At 31.9% G+C, this 16,507-nt stretch overlaps 2 protein-coding genes across 2 annotated transcripts; both read right to left on the bottom strand.

Annotated features, from left to right (window-relative positions):
• Window positions 1–4,741: 4,741 nt before the first annotated feature.
• Window positions 4,742–6,774, bottom strand: LOC139844893 (glucan endo-1,3-beta-glucosidase). Its single transcript, XM_071835115.1, has 4 exons — window positions 6,705–6,774; window positions 5,506–6,479; window positions 4,954–5,272; window positions 4,742–4,829 (listed from the first exon to the last, which is right to left on the bottom strand). Exons 1-4 carry the CDS (start codon window positions 6,772–6,774, stop codon window positions 4,807–4,809), a joined length of 1,386 nt encoding a protein of 461 aa, XP_071691216.1. The 3' UTR covers window positions 4,742–4,806.
• A 768-nt stretch (window positions 6,775–7,542) lies between these two features.
• On the bottom strand, window positions 7,543–9,381 carry LOC139840300 (thylakoid lumenal 17.4 kDa protein, chloroplastic). The gene is made up of 4 exons (XM_071830563.1): window positions 9,224–9,381; window positions 8,544–8,674; window positions 8,180–8,426; window positions 7,543–7,887 (listed from the first exon to the last, which is right to left on the bottom strand). Exons 1-4 carry the CDS (start codon window positions 9,333–9,335, stop codon window positions 7,661–7,663), a joined length of 717 nt encoding a protein of 238 aa, XP_071686664.1. The 5' UTR covers window positions 9,336–9,381; the 3' UTR covers window positions 7,543–7,660.
• Window positions 9,382–16,507: the final 7,126 nt, after the last annotated feature.

Raw genomic sequence — 16,507 nt, 5'->3', positions numbered from 1 at the left:
TATATATATATATATATGAATGTAAATAAACATAAATGATTTTAGATTATATTAGTATTGTTAATATTATTATCAGTAAAGTTAACTAATAATATTATTGGTACCATTAATAATAAAACTATTTTTATTATCATTATTAACATAAGTGTTAAATATGTTATTGATATCAATAGATAATATATAAATATAGAAATTGATAAATTAATATGTTATTGTTAGTATTATTAGTATCATTAATAATATTATTATTTTCATTTTTATTATTAAACTTATTGAAATTATTATCATTGTTATTATTAATATCATCACATTATTATTATCATAGTATCATCATTAAACATTATTATTATTATTATTATTTATATCATTAAATTTATTATTCATAGTGTTATTATTAATATTATTTATTTTAATAATTATTAATATAATTATAATTATCAATTAATAATATTATTTATATAAAAATACGCATATGAGAATTAGTAAGTACTGAATCAATTTCCCATTGCCATCACACTGTTTTTGATTGCAAAATAAGTACAAATCACGATTCAAAGAGTCCAAAGTCTGTTAGGTATCACTATCTCAAAACAAATTGAAACTCCTTTATCTGTTTCACGTCCCTATCTGTTGTATTATTATTTTTATTTCCTTGTACTACATCAGATTCTTTGTCGAACTAAATGGTGAACCCATTAGAGCATTAACATCTCAATTCAATTAACAACTTGTATCCTACTTCTATTATTCAATCACCAAGATTAAAACCTTATCTTCTTCGTGAACAAACCCACAAACAATCGTCATCATCACTCGCTAATTACTACCTGCAGTTTCTGTTTGCTGTAATGAACAAAACCACCACTCCCGACTACTCTCAACCGTCGCCACCTTTGATCATGAACCACCTTAACTTACTCATTCCACAACACCCATTTAATTTCGATGATTAGTGTTTCTGTTTAAAACACAAAGATAATGGGACATAGGGATAAAGAACAATGATGATACCATTGTTGACGATGAAGGTTATGCTTCTTCTATTAAGTGTCTTATATTTTTTTATTTTTTTTCTCTTCTTCTCTCTTCAATATACGAACCACCACCTCACCTCTTTCACCATACACCACCACTTTTCACAATCACCACCTTGAAGAGCCACCACCCACTTCAAACCCATTTAATCACCATCACTCGCCACATATACGCATGCTACAACATCCTTTCTACATATATTTTTATTTTATTTTATCGATGATGCATGTTTGCTTTCCATTTGGTTTCTGTTGATAACTAAACGCGAGAAAGGAAAGGTTTTTATGATTGGGACGATATGATCACAGATAGCATGTCAATTAGATTATTGATATACATAGAAGCAATCATGGGACAAATTACCTTGTGGGACTATATACAAATATATGGCCGACCAATTTTAATCAAACTTTCCCACTCACATTTTCTTTTTGTATATGGAGCACCACCCTAATGGCAATCTAAATAACGGTAGCTTTATTAGAAAGGAGTTAACAGACTTTTAATTCCATTTAAGAATGAACCGTGTTTCATTATTTGATTTGGGCCGTAGATTGAATAGAAGAAGATGAGGATACTGTTAAACTATGATGATGCAAAGACGTGAAGATGATGATGAATAACGATGATGGTTTGTTGTTAAAAGTCCTTGATAATTCTTTGCATTCGATCTTTATTGTTTTGGGTCGATAGGGTTTTAGTTTTGAGAAGACAACATTTATATACATGTTAGAAGTATTAAACGTAGGGATAATTTCAAAAACCAACGTGCAGTTCGTTGGTTAAGCGTATGTTGGTTAAACTAGAGGTTCGGGGTTCGAAACTAGGCCACCGCATTATTTTTTTTCTATTAGCAATAAAAGCTGTTGTTGAGTTTGTGCTTGTTGTTGGGCCGCAGACTACCAGAGTTATGTTGGGCCGAAGAACCGTTGGGCTGGGTGGTAAATATTATTGGGCTGAGAAGAAGAAACAAAAGAAGAGGGTTAAATAAAATTAAGTTGGTTACAAAACAGAGAAATCGGAATTAGAGTATTGGTTTAGAGTGTGGTTTGGTGAGCGAGAGGTCTCGGGTTCGAGTCCCTGGAGGGGCAGTTTTCTTTTTAGACCGAAATTCATTGAAGGTAGCTTCAATTCTATTATTTTTATTATTAGTATCATTATTATTAGTTTTATTATTATTATGATTGTAATTATTATTATAACTATTATACAAGTATTAAGTATCACATAATCTTATGATTATAGTTACAATTATTATTATTATTATTATTATTATTATTATTATTATTATTATTATTATTATTATTATTATTATTATTATTATTATTATTATTATTATTATTATTATTATTATTATTATTAATATTAAGTATTAGGTATTATTATCAAGACTATTATTTTCATTATCTTAGTTAGTGAACTTTACATTTTTATTAAGAACTACTGTTGTTAATATTATTATAAGTATTATTTTTATCATTAATCTTTTTATTATTAATATTAGAATTAGAATTATTAATAATATTACCATTTTTTTAAACAATACATTATGTTATTATTTTTCACAAACATTATTATTTTTATTAGTAATAACAAGTATTATCATTTTTACCATTACAAATATTAATTTATGTATTATTACAATTACTAGTTTTGACAAACAAATGATATATATATATATATATATATATATATATATATATATATATATATATATATATATATATATATATATATATATATATATATATATATATATATATATATAAATATATTTAACATACATAACTTAACCATACAATTGCTTTTTATATACAAAAAGAATACACTTAATGAAATAATTAAAAATATATATATAAGTTAATAACATAAAAGTTAAATCACTAATGGTAAATACATATATATTTTGTTCGATTACAATTATGTATATTAATAAAAATACAAATGATATAGGTTCGCGAATCCAAGGCCAGCCCTGCATTGTTCAGTTGTTTAATGTCGTTATATATATTTTTACTACAAAATACAGTATGGTGAGTTTCATTATTCCCTTTTTATATATACATTTTTGGGCTGAGAATACATGCAAATGCTTTATTAACTGTTTTACAATATTTATATGTGTGAGTTTCATTTGCTCCCCTTTTGCTCTTTACATTTTTGGGGCTGAGAATACATGCAAATGTTTTATTAACTGTTTTACAATAATTATATGCGTAAGTTTCATTTGCTCCCTTTTTACTCATTACATTTTTGGGCTGAGAATACATGCAAATGTTTTATTAACCGTTTTACAATATTTATATGTGTGAGTTTCATTTGCTCCCTTTTTAAATTCTTTTGCAATATATATTTTTGGGACTGAGAATACATGCGTTGCTTTTATAAATGCTTTACGAAATAGACACAAGTGATCGAAACTACATTCTATGGTTGGATTATTAAACCGAATATGCCCCCTTTTTAGTCTGGTAATCTAAGAATTAGGGAACAGACACCCTAATTGACGCGAACTCTAAAGATAGATCTATCGGGCCCAACAAGCCCCATCCAAAGTACCGGATGCTTTAGTACTTCGAAATTTATATCATGTCCGAAGGAGGATCCCGGAATGATGGGGATATTCTTATATACATATTGTGAATGTCGGTTACCAGGTATTCAATCCATATGAATGATATTTTGTCTCTATGCATGAGACGTATGTTTATGAGAAATGGAAATATGAAATCTTGTGGTCTATTAAAATTATGAAATGATTATTTATGATAAACTAATGAACTCACCAACCTTTTGGTTGACACTTGAAAGCATGTTTATTCTCAGGTATGAAAGAAATCTTCCGGTGTGCATTTGTTCATTTAAGAGACATTACTTGGGGTCATTCATGACATATTTCAAAAGACGTTGCATTCGAGTCGTCGAGTTCATCAAGATTATTATTAAGTCAATTATAGTTAGATATATTATGAAATGGTATGCATATCGTCAACTTTCGATGTAAGGTAGTTTGTCTTTTCAAAATGAATGCAATGTTTGTAAAATGTATCATATAGAGGTCAAGTACCTCGCGATTGTAACCAACTATTGTGAATCGTTTGTAATCGATGTGGACTTTGTCCGGATGGATTAGGACGGGTCCTTTCAATATGATGAGGTGGTAAGAAAGTTGTTAAAGTCTAACGCCCTAAACAAATTAATGAGGTTATTAGACCGGTCCTTACGGAGCGTTTTTTTTTTCTCGCAAAAGCCTCTTATTTGGATAAAAATGACGAAATAGCACACCTCTTTTGAGGCGTCATCTTTATGTGATGAGATTGAAAGAAAGTTGTTAAAGTCAAACGTCCTAAACAAATGGTGTTATTAGACTCCTCCTTACGTTTTTTCTTGTCAAAAGCCTATGATTTTGATAGAATTGACGAACAGCACGCCCCATGTTGCCCCTTATGGTAAAAAAAAAATCAAGCGTTGGGCAAATTTGTAACGGGGAAAGGTAATAAATTGATAATGACATGTTACTTCCTGATTGGTTGAGGAACTTATTTTGTAACCAATTAATTGTGACAAATGAGTAACACTTCCAAGTATTTATTTTCAAAATCATTAAACATGTAAGTAAACATGTAAGAAAAGCAAATACAGTAGTACGGAGTATATCATATCATAATATGCAAAATAAACTGCACCATGAAAGTTAAAATAAAATCTGACATGCTTTTAAAATCTAAATCCAGTGCAACATTTTGAAATGTAAACATTCCTTCTTGATCATTAATATCTGCATCTTCCATAACCTGCCAAAAGTAAATATTTATCAACCAAACCATCAACTCCTTGTATTTAATCAAGTATACTAACTATTTTGTCAAATCAATGTACAAAATTTAATAGAAGTAATATAAATTCATAGATGTATACTTGGATTGCTTGAAGCTATGACTCCAGTTCGACTAAAGTCACAATCGTAATCATGCTGCCCGGTGGCTTGGTAATACACATTCATTGCATACGCGGCATGAGCCCGAACTGAATTGGGGTAAAAACATCTTCCACCCTTACGTATTGGGTTACAATCGAAACCCAGCCCGCACACGTAATCAATATTCAACTGCAACGTCTTTTCATCTGCTCCGGTTTTAGGAATACACCATGTGTTCCTTCTATTAGGATGTTGTACCGGTGACCTCTCTGGTAACCCGTTCATTGGATCCCGAAATGATGGTGACGGCGTTTCAACCTGTAGTAATTGACCAATAGTGAAAAATTTAGTCAAACTTTACTAAAAAACTTATCGAAAAGCATTTTTTTGTCTTTTAGTGGCACTTTTCCGGACGACTATCATGTCGTGGGAAAAAACAGTTTTCTTGTGTTGACAGCTTGTTATCATTTTCAGTGTTCTAGCTTCTTGCTAGTTTTAATATTAATATATTTCTGCCGTTTGAAAAAATAGAGAAGATTCCTAAAATTTACCTCGGGTCTAAAAATACCGATGTTATAGACAGGTGTCATGTCGTGATTGAAGAGCCCGAAGTTTCTTTCGGAAGTGGGGCCGGGCTTTAGATTTTCATTAAAGAGTGCAAAAATGTAAGTCTCAAAAGTTCTATCGGGCATGAGTGGCGTGCCCAACCCTGACATAACATGTTTAACAAGTTTTCCATTAAATTCACGAGCATTTTCCAAATCAACACCAGCTTGACCCGGGTAGCCCTTTGAGGGCCACCCGGTTTCAGCTATAACGATTTCAACATCCCCAAAACCGACTTGCTTCATAGCTGAATAAGTAGCATCCAATTGAGCATCAAACATGTTTGTGTACTTTCTTTGAGACATTTCATCGAACACCCCAGAGTTTGGTCGAAACATGGCGTAATCCAACGTGTCACCTGAGTATCCGAAAAACGGGTATGGATTAATCATGAACGATGAATTAGTAGCTCGTAGGAACCCAAGCAATTGCTTGATCAACGCTACATGCTCTTGTTTAAACCTTCCGGACGACGGTGGGTTAGAAGAGGATAAAATGTTTAACGAATGTGGTGTCGAAACCTTGATCCTACGGTCGAGATCTGCCCCCACTAGGGCAGCGTGGAGGGTCTGGATCGCTGGAACGAGGTACGAGTGGACTGAGTTATCAGTGGTGGAAAGGACTTCGTTTCCAACGACAATGCGGACGATGTTAGTTGAAGAAATGTGTGGGGAGATGTTTATTTTGACCCATTGTTGGGAGAATTTTAGATTTGCTAGATTTGGGATTAAATTGTTGGGGACAGCAACCGTTATAGCGATTCCCGTATGGGCAAAGGCTTCTAGGATTTGTGGGTTGGTGTCGTAGAGCTTGACCCTGTTGATGATGGTAGAATCGAGAAGGAAACGAGCTACTTGTGATGGTGGTGGTAAGTTGTCCGCTACCGTGCCATAGTTTACACCAATGTTCCCTTTGACTCCTGAATGTTAACATTTTAATGTGAGTGTTTTAGCAAACAAACTTAAAAACATGAATATGTTAGCCAAGAAATCTATGTCAATGGCTATTTTTATGTCATAACAAATGATGATAAATGGTCTTTTTCATGCTCTTGAAATGTTATATGGTGTACATCATTAGAATAACAAGGTTAGTAAAATCATATTGACTTGTTATGTATGATGTTTTATGAATGAAAACATACCTTGCATAAGAAATGATAAGAGTAAAAATGGTAGTAGTGTAATTAGGATAGAATTTTGGGATTTATCCATTTGGTCTAATAAAAGATGAAGGTTTACATGCTTGTAGAATGAATGAAAATTTTGAATATATACAAGATTGCATGGAGGAGATGCTTTTCTTTTGTTATGGATTTGATCTCAACCTGCAAAGTTATTAGAGTGTGTTTTAGGTAAGGTTAAATTTGAATCTCTTGACTTGGTAAATCAACTTCCTTATAAATACTGTATTATGTTAGGACTTAAGTTTGGTGCCTTTCCCATATCATTAAAAAGTAACACCCATGTTATGTCATGCTTTACATAAAAGTAAATCAGAAGATACAAATAGGAGAGATCAACTCGCATATTAAGGAAATTAAAAACCATCAACATACACTTTTATGTAAGTCATGAATTATCGGTATAATTATAAAAGATAAGAATATTTGGTGCAATTTTTAAAAGATAAGATCATTTGATTTTATATAAACCACAAGGATTATTGGTATAATTTACTTTAGAACTATTCAAATATTTGCATTAGAACATAACAAGGATCTTGTTTTCATAAACAGAACTCGTTTTGTTCAAAAGCAAAAGTTCTAAAGATTCTTATAATGCGTATCGGGGAATCGAACCCCGGTCAGTACCGTGGGAGGGTACTATGATACCACTACACTAGATACGCTTTTGTTTTTTAATCGCAAGACTAATCAATTGGAACCAGTTTATTTTGTAAGCCGCAGAGTGAAAAAAGCACTTTTTAGTACCTTGATTCGTGAAATTCTGTTATTCAAAACTCTTTGTGATAACTTATCAAATCAAAAAAATAATATGTTCTCCATTATGAACAAAAGAGTTTCATATGTATATCTCGAAAATATACAACAAAAATTGATTCCGTGTTAATTGTACACAAGTGAAAGAAACCACAATTCTAATTTCGACATCCCAGTTCGAGTCTTGAATCTTCATTAATTGTTTTATTTACACACAATTTTTGAAGGTCGATGTATCCAATGATCGTGTCTTCGAACACTACATCCTGCAGTTGCGCATCTTCGAATGTCGAACCAGATAGTACAGTGTTTTTAAACGAAGCTCCCGTAAGGTTTGCCTTCCCAAAGTTGACTCGATCAAGAACTGCATTAGTAAAATCTGTACCTGAATATAAGAATACCCAGTAGTTTGTTAAGTGGTCATTGACTGGTGTGGGCACAAACAACCGAATTATGACAATCGAAAAATGAAAAATAGGACGCCCATTTTCACTGTGTTCCAACAACAGAAACACAAAAAATTGGAACATGATGTACATAAGAACATTCCTCAATAAAGAGTTAAGCACTCAGAGTAATAAAAGCACTATTTGATTCAAACATGTCTGAGAAATGTAGAAATTTTTTATCATAATTTTAGTATAAGTATGTAGAACAAGAGTGTAAGGTGTTGTTACCTTTAAAGCTAGCTCCAACAGCATAAGCCTTAGACATTACAACTTCAGACATATCAGCACCATCAAATATGGCTTCAGACATAAGTGCGGCTGCAAGAGACTTCCCCTTGAGATTCGTCTTTTCGTTTGTGTAGTCACAAAAACGGAGATCAATTGCCTTGTCGTATACGCCATTAGCTTGACCTATCGTGTTTCCAACAAATGCACGCTGACACCTCTCAGGGTCTGTAGATAACGGAGGTAGCCTCTACAAATCAATTATGAAATATCACTTTCTAATTAGACTAACTAAAACCAACCATTAATCGTCTCTTAGATCATATAAAATTAAAAACGGTGGGCACAAGTAAAGTAAGCATTGAACCTGATTAGCAGCAATTACTGGTGTAGTGGTTGTGAGAGCCCAAACAGTAAGAATACCACAAGCTACATTCCTTAGCTCCTTGAACTTGCATGAATCTTCTTTAGATGTTGAAACAGAATTATTTGTATTAGCTGCCACCAAAATTAAAACCCCAGATTAAAAAGTACTAGTTTTCAGTAATTTGTTAACACTCTTAGGAGACAACAAAACATCACATTGGTCTAACAGAAGATTTAAGTAATGCTAGACATAGTGAATCAATTTAACCATCTCAAAGATAGCCTAGTGTTTGGGTGAGGTCACAGTTCAAAACTGCATATCTGGTGGCCAGGGAAAAGGGTCAAAAACAGTGATAACCCGGTTAGGCTGTGTACACCTGATTATAAATACCCCTTCACTAGTAGCCTAAACGGGAAAAACTTATCCGTTTTACCCCTTTTTTTCCCCCTCATTCTCTTGATTCGGCACGGAAACATTGTTCTTAAGTTACTAACTGAATATGGATATAATAATGCAGGTATATGCTGTATGCAACCATAAAAATTAGACAGATTACAAATGGCAATGGCAGTCATAATCATAACTCATATTCATAATCATATCATAATCATCATAATTCATAAAGATAATCAAAATTGAAAGAGAAAAAGAAATATATAGATAGAGTAATATAGGGTTACCGGAACAGGTGACGCGGATTGATGACAAAATAGGAAGCCGGGTAAGTTTAACGGCGGAAGAGACTGCCGGAGAAGAAGAAGAAAATGTATGAGGAAAAAGAGGGGACGCCATTAGAAAGATTGATTGATTTGTTTAGTTTGGCTATTATTATCCATACGTCCCATTTTCTGGATTGTACACATATCTTCTACTTACGTGGCACGCCATTTCATTTCATTTCATTTTCTATACAAAATTTATTATTCTAAAACGTATTGTTGAATAAATAAATAATAAAGGAACGTTTTCAAAATTATTTATTGACCACCACTAAATATTCGTCATAGAAATAACTCGAACCTAAAACATCATGCAAGGAACATATGGCCGAAACCACTTGGACTATATAGTGATAGTTTTATACAATAACAATAATACCCAATTCCGCACATGCGAGATATGGGGAGGTGACAATCCTTCATCTACACTAGAATATAAGAGAAGTTGTTTCTTTAACCACGAATCGAGAAAGTGAATTCTCCACCCACAGAAAAATGAAGTCATTTCTTCCTCTACACTAGAATATAATGATAGTTTTATATAAATTAATAGTAAGTACATTAATATATTATATTTTTGGTTTGGACGTAAGCTACATATCAAAAAAATAGTTCTATTGTAGCTGTAATTTTATTATTTACATGTCATTATCATTATATGGTGTGTTTGGATGAAATTAGCTCGAGCTGGAGCTTGTACCTGAAGTTTATGAGCTATAGCTGGAGTTGGAGCTTATTTTTGAAGCCGGTAGCTGGAACTTATTTTCTACGGAGTAATTCATAAGCTCTACTTTGAGTATGTTCGACAAAACTAGTTGATAATTTGTAACTTTTAGCTGATAGCTTGTAGCTATTAGCTGATAGCTTGTAGCTGGTACTTTGTCGCTGGTAGCTAGTAGCTAGTTTTTTTATTTTTTTTATGTATTTAAGTGTTTGAGAAGGTAGCTGAAAGTGTTAAAATAAAGTGTAAAATAACAAAAAACTATGAACTTTCTTTCAAACGCTAGTTCAATTAGCTATTAGCTTTTAGTTTTTTTTTTCCTTCTCAAAAATGTCTAAGCTCTTGTAAGTTGTAACCAACAGAGCTTTATACATGATAGGAATTTTTTAATAAAAGTTAAAAGTTAAAAGCTTCTAAAAGCCTCAAAAAGTTAGTGAAAATAATTAAAAGTTTGTGTAATTTATAGTTTACACTTGAATGGAATGAATATAGAAATTCTTTATGAAAATTTAGAAAAATAAAGTTAAATATTTAACACTTTTATATAAAGTTATAATTTATAATTTATAATTTAATAGTTACATTTAATTTTAACAAAAATTTTTTCTCTCTTTTTCATAGTCATCCAAAAATGCCACATAAATTTTAAAAAAGTCAGATAAACTTTACTGGTTTAACATGTAACCGATCATAATTTATTTATATTAACACACATTTTAAGGTTTATAACCTACAATGGTATCATTTGAGATATGATCGATTTATATCTTTAACCCTTAAATAAAATATACTCGCAAATGAACTAGTATAATTTTAGGAGAAGATTTTGTAGTGACCCGAAATTTTCCATGTTTATATATATTAAATGAGATTGATAATTACATGATTAAATGTTTCCAACATGATAAGCAATCAAACTTGTTAAGACTTGATTATTTGAAATGAGTTTCATATACACAATTAACCACCCAAATTGACCGGCGATTCACGAACGTTAAAAACTTGTAAAAACTACACGATGTTATATAAATGGATATATATGTGGTTAACATGAGATTATGATAAGTAAGTATCTCTATAAATATGTTAACAATGAGTTATATACAAACAAATGAGATTATTGATTTAAGAAACTCGAAAATGATATATATAACCATTATCGTTATAACAACGTCTTATTAAATACATATGTATCATATTAAGATATTGTTACACTATATTTAACATGATAAAATGATAATTAAGTAAATCATTAAGTGTGTTAACAATGAACTACATATGTAAAAACAAGACTACTAACTTAAGGATTTCGAAACGAGACATATATGTAACGATTATCGTTGTAATAGTATTTTAACATATATATATATATATATATATATATATGATGTTAAGATATATTTATACACCATGTTATTATGATAACATAACAATTTAACATCTTATTTAAGTATTATAACAATGGATTAATTACATTTAACAAGATCGTTAACTTAAAGGTTTCAAAACAACACTTACATGTAACGACTAACGGTGACTTAACGACTCAGTTAAAATGTATATACATGTAGTGTATTAATATGTATTAGTACACTTTTGAAAGTCTTCAAGACACATATCAAAGTACTTCTACTTAGCAAAAATTCTCACAATTACATTCTCATTCATTTTCATCAACAATTCTACTCGTATGTACCCGTATTCGTACTCGTACAATACACAACTTCTAGATGTATTTACTATTGGTATATACACCTTTAATCATTCATTCTTAGCAGCCATCTTAGAGTCAAAAACATGTGGAACCATTATTTAACAACTTGTATGACTAATGAGCTAAAAACAAACTTAAGGATCCTTTTTTTTTCTTTATAACAAGTAATCCCGTTTTTATTAGTATCCCCTGGTAAACTCCCTGGTTTTCTTTCGCTAAGTAAACTAGCTAAACCACTCATTTGCTTCTCCAGATTCTGAATTGCAGCTTGTTGGTTTTTAAATTGGTGTTTGTTCTTCTCGTTTGTTTGGCTTATATTTGTGACAAGCTGGGTCTGAGATGCAATTAACTTCTCCAACAAACTCTCCATATTTGACTTTTTCTCTTCTTGTTGGGGTTTTTGATAAAATCCCAGAGTTTGTTGTTGGAACCCACTACTTGACCCTTGTTGGTAATTGGAATTTTGACCTTGAGGGTTGTAGGGGTTGTTGAAGTTTCGATTAAATTGGGCTCTTCCTTGAAATTGATTATTATTTCTTTGGCTTATGAAAGCCACTTCTTCTTTTTGAGCCATTGTTAAACCGGCATCACAATCTTTTCCTAAATGGAGACCACCATAGTATTCACAACCTACCTTCATACTATGAATTTCCTTGGTGATTTTGTCCATGTTTCGAGTTACACTGTCTATTTTCACACTTAGGGAACTAAGGTCATCATAAGCACCGGCGCTATGGACTTGAGCATTACGAGTAATTGGTCGTTCTTGATGCCACTCATGAGAATAATCGGCTTGCTTCTCGATTATCTCATAAGCCTCTTGCTCGGTTTTGTCCATGAGTGAACCTCCGGCCGCTTGATCAATGGAAATTCGGGTTACAACATCACAACCCTTGTAAAAAATTTGAACTTGTTGGAAGGTATTCAGACCATGGTTTGGACAACCTCTTAGCATTTTGGAAAACCAATTCCATGCTTCATATAAGGTTTCCATCGGCTTTTGACAGAATTGGGTAATTTCTTGTTGGAGTCTCGCGAACTTAGAAGATGGAAAATATTTCTTAAGAAATTTTTCCATCATACCATCCCAATTTTCTATTGTAGCCTCGGCCAATGAATCTAACCAACTTCGTGCTTCCCCGTGGAGTGTCCATGGGAAAAGTCTTAAAAATATGGCCTGCTCAGTGTCTGGTTTAAGTTTGAAAAGAAGACATATCTCTTGAAAAAGACGAATATGTTCATTTGCATCTTCATTCGGACCACCACCAAATTGACATCTGTTGTTAATCATTTGGAGAATAGGTCCTTTTATTTCAAATTTTTCCTCACCTGTGGGCGGAGTAATGGCACTACCTTGTCCGGTTAGGGTTGCTTTCATCTTGGCCGCCATTGATTGTCTTGGTATCACCTGCCTTGTCTCTCCTTCCATTTTAAAATTTGGAGGATGAACGGTTTCACCAAATTCAGAATATCTTGGCTTGGTTGTACTTGATTCTGAATCAAAAGTTTCTTGCTTTGATGAAGATTCAAAAAGTTCAAGTACCTCTTTTGGGATCCTACCAAGCTTTCTATCAGGTTCTGTAAGCGGTGTAAGTAATGGAGAATCTGAACTTCGGGTATGTGGCATATGCAACCTAAAATCTATCAATCACACAACTAACAAAACTATTAAACGCACCGATTCTATAAGTTTAAAAATCAAAGACTATTAATAATTTAAAATAATTAAGAAACTACTTAATCACAAATTAGTTAATAATTCTATTTTGACACAAAACTGTCCCCGGCAGCGGCGCCAAAAACTTGATGTGCAAAACGTGATATATGAATTGTTGTATGAAATTATATGGAAAAATACCGATTAAAAATTGTTACACACTAACGGGCAGTGTACCCGATCGTGTAGTAGTATAAATAATGGTTTAGTTCTGTGTATCGTTCCAAGGACAGTTGTATTAGTCAAACTAGAATTAGAAACTATATTATGATTAACTAAGTAAATCAAACTTAAAGGTACAAGATATTATGTTTTTGTGGCTATTTAACGATTTAGCCAAATCAGAGAAGATTAAAAGTAAAAACAATATTTTTGGTCTTTTAAGTTTATATAATGAAAACAAGTGCAAAGAAAGCAAATAAGATAGTTTGATTAAGATCAAAGATACGAAATATTCATCTAGATATTTTTCCCTCGGTATTGGATGTAAGTTATATTGTTAAGACCCGATTGAATGAATATGTGTGCAAGTTATCTAATAGATTTACCAAGAGTTCTCTTTAGTAAACATGCAAACTCGATTACAAGATCAAGGGTTCCCTTTTCTCTATAGTTCTCGTGTTTGTAATCAAATAACTATGATATATATGCTAATCACCCAAATCGACTTGCCAAGAGTTCTCTTTAGCAAGTACTCAAACTAGAATTACTAAGTGGAGGGTTCCCTATCACCTAGGCCTTTTCGTTTGTGACTAGTTGATTAGCTAGATCAAAAACTTGAATACCAATTGTCTTTGCGTTCGCTCTACACAATTCATCCCTATATCGTCTAATCATTTTGATCTAATTTACCCCCTTGGTCCGGTTTAGTAAACAATCAATCTAAGACAAGTTGATTGTAAATCAATATGATACATCAACAAGAGTTCCCTTTATCAACAACATATCAATTAACTAGATACAAATGATTTGACATCAATAAGCATGGTTCTTTAATTCAAGCTTTAATCTATCACACATAATACATTCTATCAATAAGATTACATCCAATACCTCAGTTATTAATCTAGACAAACATTATAGAGTTTAGCCAACAATCATATTAACAAACAAAATAGCAATCAATTGATAAGTAGAATTCATTGTTAAGAATAAGAAATCAACCTAATAGAGAATGAATCTTGAATGGAGCAGGTGTTGAATCTTGATTCTTGGATGTTAAGCCTCTTCAAAGAGCTTGGAGTTCTCCAAAATAGCTCCCAAAATCGTCTTCTAAAGCCTCTGGTTCGTATCTCATCGTATCCCTCTCAATTATTTGGTTTTAAAGTAGTTAAAGTTGGTCAAAAAGCAAAAGTAGGCTGAAACCTACTTCTGGACGGCGTCCGGATTTCTGGACGGCGTCCAGTTGTAAAGGCCTGGACGACGTCCAGATTTCTGGACGATGTCCAGTTGTGAAGGGCTGGACGGCGTCCAGATTTCTGGATGGCGTCCAGTTGTGCTGAATTTTATTGTCTCGTTTTTCCAAATCTCCTTTCATTTGGACGGCGTCCCAATCATTTTGGATGGCGTCCAACATATCTGCAGCCTCGTTTTATCGTTTCAGAGCACTAATTTGACCATAACTTGTATCGGAATCAACTATGATGAAATCACAACTTATAGAACGGTTATAATGTAGTGACCCGAACTTTTCCATGTTTATATATATATTAAATGAAATTGTTATTTACATGATTAAGTGTTTCCAACATGTTAAGCAATCAAACTTATTAAGACTTGATTAATTGGAATAGGTTTCATATAGATAAATGACCACCCAAGTTGACCGGTGATTCACGAATGTTAAAACTTGTAAAAACTATACGATGACATATATATGGTTATATATATAGTTAACATGATTTTATTATAAGTATGTATCTCATTAGGTATTTTAACAATGAGTTATATACATAAAAATGAGACTATTAAATTAAGAAACTCGAAAACGATATATATAACGATTATCGTTATAACGTCTTACTAGGTACATATGAATCATATTAAGATATTGATACACTTGGTTAATTATGTTAAATGATAAGTAAATATATCATTAAGTGTATTAACAATGAACTACATATGTAAAAATAAGACTACTAACTTAATGATTTTGAAATGAGACATATATGTAACGATTATCGTTGTAACGACATTTAATGTATATAGATCATATTAAGAGATATTCGTACATCATAATATCATGATAATATAATAATTTAAAATCTCATTTGATATTATAAACATTGGGTTAACAACATTTAACAAGATCGTTAACCTAAAGGTTTCAAAACAACATTTACATGTAACGACTAACGATGACTTAACGACTCAGTTAAAATGTATATACATGTAGTGTTTTAATATGTATTCATACACTTTTGAAAGAATTCAAGACACTTATCAAAATACTTCTACTTAACAAAAATGCTTACAATTACATCCTCGTTCAGTTTCATCAACAAATCTACTCGTATGCACCCGTATTCGTACTCGTACAATACACAACTTTTAGATGTATGTACTATTGGTATATACACTCCAATGATCAGTTCTTAGCAGCCCATGTGAGTTACCTAACACACGTGGGAACCATCATTTGGCAACTAGCATGAAATATCTCATAAAATTTCAAAAATATGAGTAATCATTCATGACTTATTTACATGAAAACAAAATTACATATCCTTTATATCTAATCCATACACCAACGACTAAAAACACCTACAAACACTTTCATTCTTCAATTTTCTTCATCTAATTAATCTCTCTCAAGTTCTATCTTCAAGTTCTAAGTGTTCTTCATAAATTCCAAAAGTTCTAGTTTCATAAAATCAAGAATACTTCCAAGATTGCAAGTTTACTTCCAAGTTTTCTAAATCCATTCCAAGTAATCATCCAAGATCAAGAAACCTTTGTTACTTATAGTAGGTTATCTTTCTAATACAAGGTAATAATCATATTCAAACTTTAATTCAATTTCTATAACTATAACAATCTTATTTCGAGTGGAAATCTTACTTGAAATTGTTTTCGTGTCATGATTCTGCTTCA

Source organism: Rutidosis leptorrhynchoides, chromosome 4 (assembly GCF_046630445.1).
Source record: "Rutidosis leptorrhynchoides isolate AG116_Rl617_1_P2 chromosome 4, CSIRO_AGI_Rlap_v1, whole genome shotgun sequence".
Taxonomy (NCBI): domain Eukaryota; kingdom Viridiplantae; phylum Streptophyta; class Magnoliopsida; order Asterales; family Asteraceae; genus Rutidosis; species Rutidosis leptorrhynchoides.
This window is presented reverse-complemented; position numbering and strand designations above follow the sequence as displayed.